The sequence below is a fragment of the Python bivittatus genome, unplaced genomic scaffold (assembly GCF_059951505.1).
Source record: "Python bivittatus isolate LINGU-HERP-01145 unplaced genomic scaffold, Pbiv_v1 ctg000100_np1212, whole genome shotgun sequence".
Lineage (NCBI taxonomy): Eukaryota > Metazoa > Chordata > Lepidosauria > Squamata > Pythonidae > Python > Python bivittatus.
This window is the reverse complement of record NW_028277038.1, coordinates 6008146-6024141: the sequence shown is the minus strand read 5'-3', so window position 1 is coordinate 6024141 and position 15996 is coordinate 6008146. Positions and strand designations below refer to the sequence as shown.

At 43.3% G+C, this 15996-nt stretch overlaps 1 protein-coding gene across 7 annotated transcripts in view; it reads right to left on the bottom strand.

Annotated features, from left to right (window-relative positions):
• Positions 1-15996, bottom strand: part of ARVCF (ARVCF delta catenin family member) — a 257122-nt gene that overhangs the window by 64012 nt on the left and 177114 nt on the right. For all 7 annotated transcript variants that reach the window (XM_088135346.1, XM_088135349.1, XM_088135350.1 and 4 more), the window contains 2 exons: positions 12625-13232; positions 1967-2466 (listed from right to left, as the gene is read on the bottom strand). In XM_088135346.1, the coding sequence (XP_087991472.1) occupies positions 1967-2466; positions 12625-13232 (1108 nt within the window). The remainder of the gene's footprint in view (positions 1-1966; positions 2467-12624; positions 13233-15996) is intronic.

Genomic DNA, 15996 nt, shown 5'->3' with positions numbered 1-15996 from the left:
GAAATTTGCTTCAGGTTGCGACCAATTCGGGTTGCGGCCAGAGTCACGGAACGAATTAAGTTCGTAAACCGAGGTTCCACTATATTCTTTTTTTAAGATGATCATTGCCTAGCACAATTCAAAAACGAGGAGAGACCGCATTATGCATTCACTTTGCAAATGATTCAATTCGCGGGCCCCGTGATGAAAGACTTATTCAGAGGTTTGGCTTTGCAAGGTGGGGTGGGGACCCAGAACACTTATAATCACTGATCTGGTTTGAAATCCGTGGAAGATCAATTTGATCAATGCTGCTTGCAGGCTGGCAAAATTTGGGCTACATTTTTGGCAAAGCTGAGAGATGAGTTGACACTTCCCAAATGAATAAATAGCTTGTGGTTGGCTTAGGGTAATTTTCAAGCCAGACCACTATGGTTTGTTTAGCAAACCATGGCTAAAAATGTGGCTTCGGGTAACAAAGGGGTGAAGTCACTGGTTTTTTTGAATGGGTCGCAGTCAACGTACACCTAGGTAGGGGAGATTGTCAAGAAACCAAATTGGCAACACTTTGTTTTTATTTGGACAGTTCTGCCAGAGAGAGGGTGTTAAGCCATGCTACCCTCACTCCGAATTGACTTCAAGACCATGCTTTCTGCTCTCATTCTGATGTCCTCTGAATAGGGAGTATGTGGGGGGGGGGAAACAACATTCAAGAATTATAATTCTTTCTACTTCCAGCTGCAAATGAACTCTGTCTCAGGAAACCTTATGCCCTGCTACAAATTCTGAAAACACCTCCAGGACAACCCAACAGCGAGCGGAGCGATAGATTTCTTTTAACAATGGCAGTGCAGCCAAAAGCCACATGTTGCAGGCCAGGAGGCCTGCTCCTGAGACAGCTTTCCTGAAAACAAAAGGCGCACGTTACCATTTGCACAACTGTTAAAATCTGCTGCCGCGGAGACCCAATTCCAGAGGAGAATGTGAGAACAGATTCAATGCAGACCCAGAAATGGAATTTCTGTTCTACAGATTTAGAGTGGGGTTTTTTTTTTTGTCACTGAGCATCAGGCTGTTGCTCTGAAACGTTTTCAAACTATCTAAAGAATTACTTTGCAATAAATACCCCAAGGGGAAACAAAAGCCGGTTAAGATGCTTAGCTTCTCCAGCTGTTCTCCAAGGGAGTGTAATGAGTTCATTGCAACTGGGTCTCCATTGGGAACTTTTATTCCACACCGAGCTTTATCATCCAGGGTAAAGTCAGACCATATGCTGCTTTCCCAAATCTCATTTTTTTTTCTTTAGGGGTTCTTGCTCTCATTCTTCTCCGTGTTGAGAATCAGAGAACAATCAGTGGAGATACAATGTTTTCTTGGGGTCTTGGGAGACAGCGTCCAAGTTGAAGCATGAACAAAGATGTGATGGATTCTGGCTGGTTCTGAATCAACTGACAATATAACCAATAATTGCTGTGAGTTTGCCAATCTCACCACCCCAGGTTTTCATCTAGAAAAAGACACTTGAACAGAACCCCCCTCCCAAAAAAACACCATTTGACTTTATACGTCCACAAGTGAGACCTGCAACATAATGTGAGTGTTGATCCTCACCCCCTATGGATTCACTTGGTTGGCTAAGAACAGCATTCACTCCTACTCTCAGGGAGGCATGGAGGGTCCTCCATGAAAACTACATGCTAAGGAGTGGGAAAAAAGTAGATGCTGGTACTTCTTCAGGATTAGAAGCAGTACACTTCTTGATATCAATTTGGGAAGTGAGTTGAACTGAAGGGAGTAGTAATACTTCCAAGGTCATAACGACTGATGGCAACCGAGAGCCGTCCTCAGCTGCTTCCCCAAAATGCTATCCAGGATCAGACCTAGTTAGAGGTTGGACGGGAACCACCAGGAAATCCCCATGTCATTGAGAAGACGTGGCCAAAGATATCTGAAAGCCCTTCTAGGAAAAGAAGGAGAAACCACTGACCTGTAATGAGTTCCCGTACTTCCATATCACTCGTCTTGCGCAACAACCTGATCAAAGCCGGGATCCCGTCACAGTTCTTGATCGCCACTTTGTTCTCATTATCCTTCCCGTAGGATATGTTCCGGAGGGCCCCACACGCTTTGCGGTGCACCTCAGGCTTTGGGTGGTCAAGGAGACCCACCAGGATGGGAATGCCCTTGAGATGTCTCACGTCTTTCTTGATCTTATCGTTCTCGTAGCAGAGATGCTGGAGGTAGGCTGCTGCGTTCGACTTAACGGGATCGATGGGGTGGCTGAGCATGGCGATGACTTCCGGAAGATCCGGGTCGCGCCACCGGGGGTCTTTGCGGATGCTGTCGATGGAAGGGGAGCGCTTGCCCAGGCGGTCGATGCTGGCCATGCTGCCCCTTTCCGGTTGCGCTAAAGGCGCCGCATAGCTGCCATGCAAGTACGGGATCCTCTCGTTGACAATTTCGCTCTCGATTGGATCCTCGTAGCTCCTGTCGAGAAAGCAACCACAGCAATGGATGGGTTGTGTGCTCAGGCTGAGAGGCAAAAAGGCACATCTCTTTTTATTTCAGGGCAAGCTAACTACACCTGCTAATTCTACATGCTCGGCCAGCTGGTCCAGGAGAAAACTAACCGGAGTTCAAGTTAGGCCAAGCAGCACCCAAGTGAGGGCAGATTACGTGAGACTTAGGTTGCCCTCAAGTGAGCCGATTTCCAGCAATGTGAGTTGGCAGAGGATTTTAATGCCATGTTTCCTTGAAAGCAGGAGAGGAGGTGCCCATTAGTGGGAAAGAGAGCGACAGCAGTGGCTGGGGTGCCGTGGGCAGCACTGAGGAGTGGGTGGATTTGATGCAGGAGTCATTGCTGGGAACAGAAAGGCTGCTGAAGGAGGTCCCTCTCCAAGACAGTGATCCCACCAGCCTGGCTTATACACCCACTGCTAGATCCCTGCCAGACTACGCTCCCACAGCCAGCTTGCTCAGGAAGAGTGAGAGGCCTGAGAGTTATTCAGGGTGGGAAGTTGTCACGTCAACATGTTTATTATTTTAGGTGGTCACGGAACCCCAACGTTTGCAAATTCCCAGTTTCACAGCTGGTGTGAAGCCAGCCTTTGCAACAGGCTTCATGGTTTATGCAAAGCCAGGATTAAATGAACCATGGCTTAATAATGCAGGAACCCCAGCGCCATCGTTGGCACATTTTCCAGCCAAGACAACACTAAAGCAAACTGCCAAATTTGTGCATTTCAGTTTCTTGGCTTCGGAGAGTTGCAACGAACCCAACTGCACAGAGACATTCTCCTTCATTTTCAGATGATTTCATCCCCTGATTAAGCCTGGATTATATTAGCAGAGGCTAAACTAAAAAGTAAAGGATTATCGCTTCCGAGTTCACCACCATCCAAACGAGCTGGTCAAGTCACTATAATAAGTTTGATTGTTTTTTTTTTTTAATCCTGTAATAAACCGAACGGGAAGTTTAATGAACATGAAAGCCAAAAATGAAGAAAGCAAGGAGGAAGCAAGAGAGGGAGGGAGGGAGACCTTTTATTGACACCCTTATTGCAATATGTATAATTCATTAGTTTCCAGGGCTGCAATTTACAGTGTCTCAACAGCCATTATGTCTGCTTTTATGCAGGAGAGCTGTTTCCATTCTTCAGCATAAAGGAAGGTAATAATGTTACATTCATATTAATATTTTTCCTTGTAAGAAGCAAAAAGCCTTCCCTGAATTTTAAGGAATGCTGAGATAGAGCTAAACGAGACCTCCCTTTGTATTCACAACGGGATGAGCGTGCCTTAAGCCCGGCTTGGAACTGGGCTCCAAAAGCTGAGCTATTTCCTCCCTTCTAAAATTCAGCAGGTTTAACTGAGCATCCTGCAACGGCCCTAGAGATGCACACAGCATCTGTTAAATCCCCAGCTGGTTTCCCAGCTGAGCCTCCAAGCAACCTGTCTCCTCATCCATTTACTTCCTCTCCGCTCCAGGGACGGTGATGGTAGGAAGAAGAAAGGGGTTCCTTCCAGTGAACGGTTCGCCATCAGGCAGAAAGGGATCAGAGGAGAAAGGAGGAGAAAGAAAGCACGTTTCCTTCCGTTCCACAGCCACAGAAGTAGGAAAGGTCTGGAGAGGAATTAGGATGACTCCCCAAAACAAACTCAGTGTCAAGAAGTAAAGAAGATGACTTTGTAAAGTAAAGAAGATGACCTTGAGGGAAACATGCAGAAGGTGATGCCTAGGCAAAAGGGGATGAACCATTTTTTAAGTCCAGGATGTCCGGATAACATTCAGAAGCAGTTCGGACAGACCCCTCCCTACCTCAGTGAACTAGAAGGAGGAGGAAACACAGCACCATCAGACTTGCAAGATTCTGTTATTAGAGCCCCTCTCAATAAAAGGAGTTTTGGCTTTCCTGTGGAGTTGATTTCCTGGTCTGGTCTACCTAGCAGGGCTGAGGGCTTTTGAACACCATTGCCACCTTTCAGGGACCCACCAATTTCAGAGAGCTTTCAAGTCCTGGTGATCCTTTTCCCAAACGTTCAAGATGATTGCTACATCTTTGAAGACTAAAGAACCCTGCCATGAACTGACAAGAAGACAGAAGGCAGATGTATTTGGGGGTTTCCCACGCTATCCAAAGACCTGTTCAGGCATCTTTGACATTTGTGAGTTGTCAACTGCAAGCAAGAGGATGGGCCACAAGCACGTCTGCCACCTCCAGCTTTCTGATCTGTGCGCACGTAAGGAAATCAATGAAGGAACACAACACGAATGTATATATCTGACTTAATATCACCCAGCACATACCAGTATTTCTTTTTGCCCTTCCAGAGATGGCTTGTTCCATCATCCAAACAAGAGCGGCATACTGACAAAGAAAACCCTGCTCTTGGAAGGAGAATCCATGCTGGCAAGCAAAGCCCGAGTCCCAATAATTCATTGCCCTGCTATCAAATTCCTTCCAAACTGTCTTTGTTCGATCTTTGCTCGTACCAACCAAAGCCTCTGTCAGTGAGTCCATCATTGCAAAACAAACAGGATTACAGACCCCCCTGCTTCACATTAGCTCTTCCAGGCATTGCCCTGCAAACAAGATTAACCCTTGGAAACCTTGTTCCCAAGAAGACACGATGCACAGAGGGCAACGGAAGTCGACTCTGAATGCAAGTTTTCTTTCCTTTCCATAGGCTCAGGTACAGTTACGGGGGAAGATTCTTCTTGCAATTTTAAAACTGGTGGTGGCCATTATGGAAATCCATTTATCCAAATAAGGGATGGTGTAAACATAACTCTTGTTTTCTGCTGCTCATGGTGAACTTTGTTGAGATTTTGGGGGGGGGGGGTGTCTTATCTACATTTTTATATAGAGAGAGCAAATTTGTCACTGCCCATCTCGTTGAAATTTTTGTTGTCTCCAACTTAGTGTGGCTGCTGAAGTTTGACATGGACATATAGGTCACTCCCACTTCACCGTCCCTCGCTATAAGGTGAGCATACCTTCTAAAGATCTCCCAAAATGCCAACCTGCCTCAATTCCTGGCACATTCTGAAAAAAAACCTGTTCCATGCATCGTGGAAAATGCCACTTTGCTTAACTGAGTTTACTGAATAAATTGCAGTTGGTTGTGTTCCTACAAGACACTACACTCAGTGTGAACAAACCATATGGTGCTCTTGCATGATGTATGAATCAAGTTGCCTTTCTCAAAAAGAACAATATTTTACCTTAGGTATTTCTTTAAAAACGAAAGGCATCTTCGCAGACCAAAATGCAATTTCAAAAAATTTGCAAAGGAGTTCCAAAGAAAGCAGTCCAACTAAAGCTATATAACAGATCAATTCTCCAGTTCTCAAATGTAAACGATGCCATTATCCTAAAATTCAATAGTGCAATATTACAGAAATAAAACAATCTATATTCAGTTAAACAACAGGTAAATATACAATTGATCAAGCTTAGCAATTTCGGCATGGAAAACTCACGAGAGTTATAAATAAGGAAGGCCCAGAATTCTGCTTTTATTAGGATAAATCTTACTGTCTAAAGATACTCCTTAAAGAGACATTAAGGTGGTTTCTTTTTCAATCCATTTTAGAAAGCCAAAAGACAGTCCTCTCAATAGATGAAATGCAGACGTGGTGGCCAGAGGTAGAATATTGGCATAGTACAAGATTTTAGAAGAAGGGAACATCTTGGTGCTGAAGCACCCGCTGCTGAATGCTAGTCTTCACATTCCTGGGGAAAACAGAGGGTGGGAAACTCAACATAAATGTAAGATAGGAAGTCCTTCTGCCCCCCAAACCTGGGTCAGATACTTAAAAATATGTACTTCTAGCACTTCTGTAAACATTGTGGTTTCCCCCAGCATGCCATAATCTTCTATTACTGCGTGATGGGGCTGACGGAGTTTTGACTGGCTGCTAGCATGAAAGGATGAAGTGTTACTCTCTACTCAAGCCAAGGTTTGTTAGTCCCCTGATGAAAAGCGAGCTGGAAACATCATCTAAAGAGGCTTCTGGGAGGACTTTGGGAGAGGAATCAGCCTGCAAAACATGATTAAATTTCAAAGGGTGCTTTCCAACCAAAGATCCTTCATCTGCCGAGTAGTGGTGGGTGCTTTTTCGTTTATTTGTTAAGCTTAAAACAGCCACAGAAGAGATGTTGGGGAGAAGGTGAGCACCAACCCTTTTAATCATTTGTCCTTATCCTGGTTTCCCTATCAAAATCGTCATGCATCTGAAACACCTATTAACCCTAAAAACGGTCTCCTACAAGTTGACTTGGATTCCTGGCCACTTCATGAACAGGTCCATCTAGTTTTCTTAGTGGCTGGTCATTGACACCACTTAGTACCAGGAAGAAAAATAAATTATCCCCAGCCAACTGAGCCCCCTTTTTATATCTTGAGAGATAGGAACATAGGATCCTGGCTTAGACCAGACTTTTGCCCATTCACCCCAAATATTGTCTATAGTCACTAGAAACAGTTCTTCAGGACTCAGCCCAAAAGGTCATTCCCTACTTCCTTATGATTTACCACTAAACTCTAGTCCTTCCAGTGATCACAGTCATGGTTAATTCAGCCTAATGCTCCTTTGTCCCACTTGTCAAAAATTGAGCCAGAGATTCAGTTTATGTCACATTAAGCCCTCTGGTGGTTTCTCTGCTTTTGGCTTAGCATGCTGAGGTCTAAAAACAAAGCTTCCGGCTTTGCATGTTCTGTGGACTCAGCCAACTGTGGTTTATGTGTTCAACCATGGCTTAGCAGGATATGTGAAGGCCGGCAAAGCACAGAAGCAGTTGAGATTAATCCATGGCAGTCAGCCCTATCAAAGGTAATCAACCAAGAGAAAGATATGGATCTCCCATGTTCAGAGGCAGTATATCACTCAATGCCAGTTGCAGGGGAACAGCTGCAGATGAGATCTATTACTTCCATGACATGCTGTGGACTACTCAGCGCCATCTGCTCAGTCTTTATGAGAAGCAGAAGATGATGGCTTTTTTCTCTCAACCCATAATTAAAACAGAATTTGCTTCTACAAGACAAATGCCAACTTGAATAGCCAAAAGGAGTTGCAGCAAATGTGTGAAGGGCAGGGATTATCACTGGCTAGTAATCAAGATGGATATATATGTTCCATCCAGGATCAGACTCTGACTTGGGAACATGAGTGAGAACTACGCCCTGGTGATCTCCTTGTATGTTTCTCAGAGGCTTCAGGTTTGCCATTCCAGACATTGAATGTGTTCTTGAATCTCTACTCAGATGCAGCCCTGCCTTTCTTTTGCAATTATCACGGGACCAAAATGAGCTTGGGCATATAAATTTCCAGGCACGCAGGCAGACAAAATCTGCTTTTGTGCACTAATTTATACTTGCAGGCACTTTCTGAACCAACCGTTTCTATTCTCTCACCACCTCCCAATCTATATTCAAATGTGAGCGTGTTCAGAAACTGGGTCAACAGTGAGAAGAAAGAGAAAGAGAGAGAGGAAGGGAATATCATGCAAAAGACTAGTTACCTGCCTGGTTAGAAACTGGTGGAAAATGGCAACTCACAATTAGGACAAAGAGCACAGCTATAACCAGTCCTCTGGAATCATTGCTGGACAGACGTGGATTGCTCTGCAGTGTGCAGGTAGAGGAAACAAGATGCCCCAAGCATAATTCAGTTGCTTAAGACCAGGAGGCATCAGGAATCAGAATCCAAGACTTAGAAAGGGTCACATAGCCTAATGAGAGCAACACCCTGCTCAGTGCAAGAACACTAATTACAAGGTCCCCCATAAAAAGAGGCAACCTGCCTTTTTCAAAAACCTACTTTTACTATTACTCTTGTCTGGAAGGACAAGGAATGACTCATTTGGGCAAGCTTAGAAGAAATCAAGACCTTCTGATGAGTAGTATTTATTGAAGAACATCAGGAAGCCACAATGAAAGAATTTCAGCAATTGCTGTCTTTTCAAGAGCACGTCTTATGTACGCAGGACTTCTTGCATACCATTTTTCTTCCCATCCTACATAACTTGGCCCCCACTTTTGAGTGGGTTGGCTTCTTTTCCATCGGTCAGAAGTGCTAGCGTATGCTGACTGTGTGAGAATCTCTCTCATAACTCTTATAAGTTACAGTTAACCTTGGAAGCTGCCAGTATTGACCTAGATTACAATGGTCCTCTCTAATATGCAATGTCTATAATCCCTGATTTTGGCCATGCTGGCTAAGGGCCATGGGAGCTGAAGCTCAACAGATCTGGAGAACACAAGGTGCATAGGTACACATATTCATGCTTCAAAATTTACCATCATATCGCTGAAAATGAACGAAGTACCTATTGCTTGCTTTAAAGAACGTCTCTCATTCTTCTGTGGTGCCCACCGAGCACAGATAGCACTGTAGCACCGACTGCAACCAAATGTGAGGTATAAATACCATAGTTTTCCTATGGGTATTTCCCCCCTTTTCTGCATGGACTCTCTTTCTTCCTGTGGCTTTCCTCCTCTGTTCAAATTGGACTGTCCATCTTTTGAGAACAGAAACATATTCATGTCATTCCAGACTCGGCGTCCATTGTAAGAAACTGTATGTGGGACTGCCTTGCATTCAGTAGGAAAAACTGGGCCATTTATGAATGGGGAAGAGTAGGTCAAGTAGGTTTACATCTATGTTTTGGTTGGGGAGTTGATTGCTAATAACAGGCTTCTGGACCAAAGTCAAGATACTGGTTTAACCTGTTAACAGCTTAGCACCTGTTTATTACAAGATCATCTCTCTCAATCAGAATTAGACCATCTTGTGCATTTATCCCCAAAAGGGCTGCTGAAGGTCCAGATCCCATGTTAAGTGAAAGCAGTGGGGGCCCAGAGATGCCCCCTCTTGTTGGTGGTCAACATGCTATGCAATACTTTCCCTCTGCCTTGTTTTCCTTTTCCAGATTTTAAGGCCATATTGCTCCGATGGGCTTTTTATGCAAAGAATGGATTTGGGTTACTTCTGTAACTATCATTTTTTCGTATGTGGGTTTATGGATGATTTTATTTTTTGACAGTCTGTAAACCATCCTGAGATTTACAAAGTGGAGTGGGATACAAATGACTGCATAAATAAATAAATTCAGGTAGTGAAGCCAGGAGGTCATCAGAGCAGGTAGCACCATTCCAAAATGAGGGACGTTCCTGGAGAAGAGATGAGTCTATCTTGGTTTGTTTCAAAATGCTCCAAGAACATAGGCTTTCAACACTCCTCTGCCAGCTGCATTGTTTATCTATGGCCCAAGTTTCATTTATCGGTAGAATTATTAACCTTTCAAGACTTATTGAAAATCAATCCTTTCGCTCATTTCTAAATGGGAAGAAAGCTGCTGGACTCACTCTTCCTGTCCAACCTCAGTCTAACCAGAAAGGGGGAGAAAAGAAAAACTACAGTAAATCAGCCAAACGTGTCACTAAGTGGAGAAATGGAAGTCTGGGTGATTGTAGCAAAGCAGTGATATCTTGACAACTGATGGCCCGCTAATGGATATTTTCAGAAGTTAGCAGAAACAGGCAGTATATCACGTAAACTGGATCCCACATTGCTAATTGAGAAGAAAGGCAAGTCTTGGTCCTGATAAAGTCGCTCCTCCAGCTTCTGATGTCTACAGGATAAAATCTGAGCTTCAGTAACCAAACCAGTCCAATGCAGGGACAAGAGAAGGCTGAGAATTAGCAAAAAAATAAATTAAAAAGTCAAGGCTATCAGGGTAAACCCTGATTTAATCAGTATGGCCAAACCAACATCTGAATAGCAGGTTCCACTCTCCCTATTAAGTGACCATCTTTCATTAACAAATAGTAAACCAAACAGCGGCAATTCTTCTGCAGTTGGAAGCAACTCTTTTTAGGTTGGACTAGAAACCTTGGAGGCAAGGTAATGTTGGTCCTGTTTTAGGCCCTTCATGTTGTTTTTGGCTAAAGTTGTTTCTTTATCTTTGTTTGTTTCCATGATGAATTAAGTTTATGGGAGGCTTAACAACCCCATTGGGCTGAATTTCCCAGTCTTTGGCAGTTTGTTACCAAATTTTCATGGCCTGATCTCAGGTGGCTTTGGAGGGAGTCACAAAATGGGTGAACCCCAAGATCATTCCATCAAAATTTGGCAGCAAACTATCAAGTAACCATGCTAGGGAATTAACCAAGGGGTCTAACAGGATTAGTGTCATACACAATCACATAAAAATATTAGACATCTTCATAAAAGTATGAGATGATGATTAGGAATTTTCATATGGTAAAGAGGAGGCCAATGTCTCATGATTTTCAACAGATTAGACTGAGAACATGTGCTTGACTCAAGGTCATCCTTACAGCATGATATCTCTGGCTAAGCGTGGACTTGAGCCCAGATTTTGCTTTCAAGGAAGACGAATAAAATGTATTTTACAAAAACACCCTTGCAATCAAGGGTTAATAACTGGGACCTTCAGCGTTACCTAGAAATCATTATTTATTGCCAGACATTCCTTGGCAGTGAAAGACAGAGACTAATTTATTCATGTAAAAATCGCTTTGAGAATTTCTGAAGTCGGCGAGAGACGGTGCTTTCAACAGCAGACCTTGCACGTGCTTCGTTGTGTTTCTACAAGGTGCATTCAAATTAAACTGCTTGATAAAGTTCCTTGATCATATTTAAATAAGAAGTCTCCAATCCTTTAAAAGTGCAAATGCACCAGCAATATAAGAGAGAATTTGTTCTTTTGTTGCATCTAACCTTGCAACACTGGAACAAATTTCTGAGGTTGATGCAGTATTCATCAGGGCACACTCCGTAATGGCTCTAATTCACAAACAAAGGTTTAAAAAATTGATCCAGTAGAAATGAATCAGTGCTCCATTTACAAAATACAGGAGAACTTTCTAAAATGTGGGGGAAATGAAATTATAGGGTGCAAACACGTATATTAGGGGAAGCAACTGCACATTCCTTAGGTGAGTGGGCACCAGTACAAGTTCAGCTGCTTAATTAACAGATACTAGAGTGAAGGAAGGAGGCATTGACACATGGCATTACCCCAAAGCCAAACCAGAGTAAGGACAATGTTCCTTATTACCTGCCCTTACTCATGAAGCCAAATCAGAGTGAGGGCACTGCTTTCTGTTCTCACTCATGCAGCCAAATCAGAGTGAGGGCAATACATCCTGCCCTCCTTACTCATGAACACGAATCGGGGTGTGAGCAAGGGAAGGAAATAATGTAACCATCATCTGTTAAGACTGGCAATAGGTATGTCATACAACCAAGACATAGTAAAGACATAATCACTGATGCTTCCTGGATCATAAAACTATTCCATGGAGTAAGGGCAGGAGATTCTGAGATTTATTTTAAATAAATTAAACAAAATGAAGCAGCAGGAAAGCAAGTCCTCATAAAATCTGGGCTGGGGAATTCTGGGAGTTGAAGTCCACAGGTCTTAAAGTTGCCAAGGTTGAGAAACACTGGTTTAGGAAGTCCCTCAAGACCTGGTTATGTCCTCAGGCCTTGGGGTCTTTGGGAACCAGAGACATTCTTAGATGGCTCCACTATAATTGACATTCTGCTCTCTCCATGGGATTGGTCTATTTTAAAATCCAAATGTTTTAAAATTTGGGATAATGTTTTTATTGTAATAACAACTTTTTATCTTTTTGTAAGGCTTGCTTTTATTCACTCATTATTTTATTTAATTGTTGTACGCCACCCAGAGTTGCTTGGTGTGAAATGGGTGGCTATATACATGTGATAGATAGATAGATAGATAGCAGTATTATTGCTGTTCTAAAACCTCACTATTTTTTCAAAGCACAGTAGGAAGAGACCCCAGACAAGCATGAATTTACATTGTATTTTTAACTGATCTTAACGGTTTCGGTGAACCACTCAGAGTCGTTTTCTAATGAGATGGGTGGTGACAAATTTGATATCTAAATAAAATATTAAAAAAATGAAAGGTATTGATAGGGTGCCACATGTAGACTAGAGAACTGTGGCATACGGCAGTGAGGGGTTCTCCACTATCAGCCCTCAACCTCTCCTGCAAGCCCTGATCAAGCAGACTTCCACTGCTCCTGCACGACAAGAACCATACAAGGAGCTGCCCATCAATGATCTAACAATGCTTTTACCTTCCCTTGTGAGGTTTCCCTCTCTCAGGGATCCCGGCTGACGTCCTCCGATTCACTGTCGAGTACTCTGGGTCTAGTTCGTATCCTTCATCGTCAACCCCGAGGCTGCGGTTATCATCCTCAAGCCCGTACGGTTCTGGTTGGAACCGTTCCGGCTGGGAGCGATTCAAGTCTGCATTGCTCCCAGTTGGCGCCTGGGGTTGTGGAAGAGGCCCGTAGTTATCCCTCCTGCTTGGCAAAGTGAAGCTGCCGTCCTCTGGCCGGTAATTGTTCCCAGGAACGTAGGCATAATGTGGGCGGTAATTGACGCTCCGGGATAAGCTTCCATAGCTGTCGGGGAGGTCGCCATAACCGTTGTGGCTCACAAATGAACGATACTGGCCATCATGACCATCGGGATAGGAATCGCTGTAGCTGTTATAAGCTCGGGTCAAGGTGGACGATGCCTGTGGTGTGATGTATCGCTCTCCGTTCTTCATGTGCCTTCTGTCTATGGAGTCAGTGTAACTACCCATAGGAGATGATCCATCCATCACAGGGAGGCCATCTGGTCCAAGAGGGACTTGGCGCACCGTTCTAGTTGTGACGGTTTTGACCATTTTTGTTACCTGCGAGGCAGAGAGAGAAGAACACAGACATAATTTATTATTTGTACACCAGTGTGCTTCAGGGTAAATTATTTTACACCCACCCATCTGCACAAATGCAACCCAACCCAAAGAAATGGAGGATACGCCTTTTGCTATCAGTTGGGATCCTTCACAAGGACGTTGGAAGTGCTTTGCAAAAGATCGATGCCTATCTCAGCCAGTGTGGTGTTCATCCACTGGCCAATCAGATCGTAGGTGTTTAGTAGAAGCCACAATGTCCCATGTGTTATGACATCACCGTGCAAATGTCATACTTCATGTCATTTGTGCTGTGATGTCCTTTGGACAACCTTGGATCAAATACCTTCATGAAGTCCCTATAATGATCAACATACTTTCCTGCAATTTTTCTTTTGCCCCTCTTAATTTGGAGGCATCTTATCATATCATAGTTCCCTACCTGTGTTTAGTCAACACCCTTAACTGGATCAGTTAAGGACCCAGCGACCGCATTCACACGACATGCTATATTTTGCTAGTTTTAAGCTTGTTCTAAGGCTAATTCCATGTGTGTGTTGTGCAAACCCAGCACATTTAATTTATGATTCAGTGGATAGTGCAAACCCAGAGAATGGCTAAATTCCCATGATATGTGAAACCTAGTCAACTATGGTTTATTCAGTGAACCATGCTAAAGCAAACCAGGTCTTAATAAAAAGACTGAATCCAGAGCCAGGACTGTAGGTTTAAGGCTGGAGTTCTTCACTCCATTCTGGAGATGCTACAGACTGAAAGCTTTGACATTGTCACAAAGCTTCATGAAACATGATCTTCCTTTATAGGGGAGAAGCTATACATTATCTTGCTCCAAAAACATGCACCAAAAGTCCTCTTAAAGATTTTCCACCCGTATAAACATGCCACTTGGTTTAAGACCCATACAGGCACTCACTCATCAAAAGAGAGAAAATGGAGTAAACAATTCTTTAATGACACAGACACATGTTGTCAAAAAAACAGGGGGGAACACTGCATGTTCTGTGAATGTCTGACACCCATGGGTGTTTGTTATGCATGGGTAACAAACACCACACAAAGCTTTGAACAGCCAAGGGTTTATGAACAATATTTATAACCCCAAATGGACAGTACGTGTTTGGAGATGAGCAAATAGGAAAATCTGTCTTTAGGCACATTTTTCCCTTGCCTTCCCTGTTCCCTACTAGAGATTGACTTGAATCCCAAACAAGATTTACCCAGAAACAAACACTTAATTGGCCCGCCAAGGTTGGGGCAGAAAATTCCACAGTATTACAGTAGCAATAACAAATCCATTTTTTGGGATCAGCCTGGAAAGTCTTGCTCATAAAAGGAGAAGAATGAAGCCATTTAGTTCAGTTCAAAAGAGAAACCAGTAGATCAATAAGCAAAGGAAGAAGACAAAGATCTAGAAAGTGGGATCAAATGCTTAAAAAAAGTTTCAGGACATGTTTGCAAATCGATATGTGGTTGAAAAGAAGTGCCTCTCTACTCTGTAGCACTGGGGAATCTGCATTCAGCATGCTTGATGGTTTAGAAATTATGCAAGGGGAGAAGAGAGGAAAGTGGAGATATTTTGATCTGCAATAACTAATTAAAATAGATAGACCAACCGCCAGATTAGGTAAGTCACTTCAACAACCCTCCACAAAATAATTAGAGCTTGTTTTGAGCTGTTCCAAACATATGGTCCCTCCCTATTTTAGCACCATGTTGACAAGAGAAAGAAAAATGCAGAGCCACCCAAGTAGTGGATATCTTCTTCTAAAGATAGCTTTGAGCAACTGAGACTCGAAAAATATACACAACACAGAACCTGCTGAGATCACCACTAGTGGAATAATTAAGAGGTTCACAGACAAGTATGCAACATGAGCTAACGACACTAGAGGAATTACTAAGGCCTCCCTCCATCTTAAGGAAATGTTTATATCAGTAACAAACCTGCCCACTGCATTTTCAGTCTCCTCCCCCCTTTAAAAAATGTTTTTATTTCTTCAGTGTAAATAAGGGAATCCCAGCTCAAAAAAGCCTTACTCGGTTTCAGGAATATGGAAAGCAATATATCACTCATCTTTCAAATGTACCTTTACTTTGTTTTAAGAGCTAAGGGGCACCTGAAACAACTCGCCCTTAAGGGGTCTGATAATTCCTAAGGTGAAAGAGAGCAAACACAACAGAGTTAGTCTTCCTACAGACTTAGAAGTCTTCTCAACTTTGCTGAGACAATAATTCTCAGCCAATATTGCTCTGTCCAAGGTCCCGACATTAGCCCTCCTTGCCCAACAGCTGTTCATTTCTCTTCAGTTCAGTTCAGTTCAGGTTTTTCTGATTGGCAAATAATCAGGAAACAGCACCAGACAAACAATCAAGGAAGAAATCATATCCTAATCAAGGAACCATCAAGGACAAAGCCATATCTCCACCAAGACTAGCGAGGCAAATTGGTATGTAGAAATAGCCACCAAACTCTACTCTTCCATGTCCTGATGATGTTACCTACCCTGGGAATGAAATGTCTGCAAGAAAACATCCAAGCTTTGAGAACACCAAGAACCCAACAGCTTTCAACCCTGAGCTGTGTGTAGTCTGTACTATTGGACATTTTCCTGAGCTTTGCAACATATCTGAGAAGAACTGTGGGGCTCTTTCTAAGATCCCAAGGGCAGAGAGGAACTGCTGGGCAAGGAAAATAAGCTGTTCTTCCTGCATCATATCTCTGACAAGGGGGCATCAGGAGGAG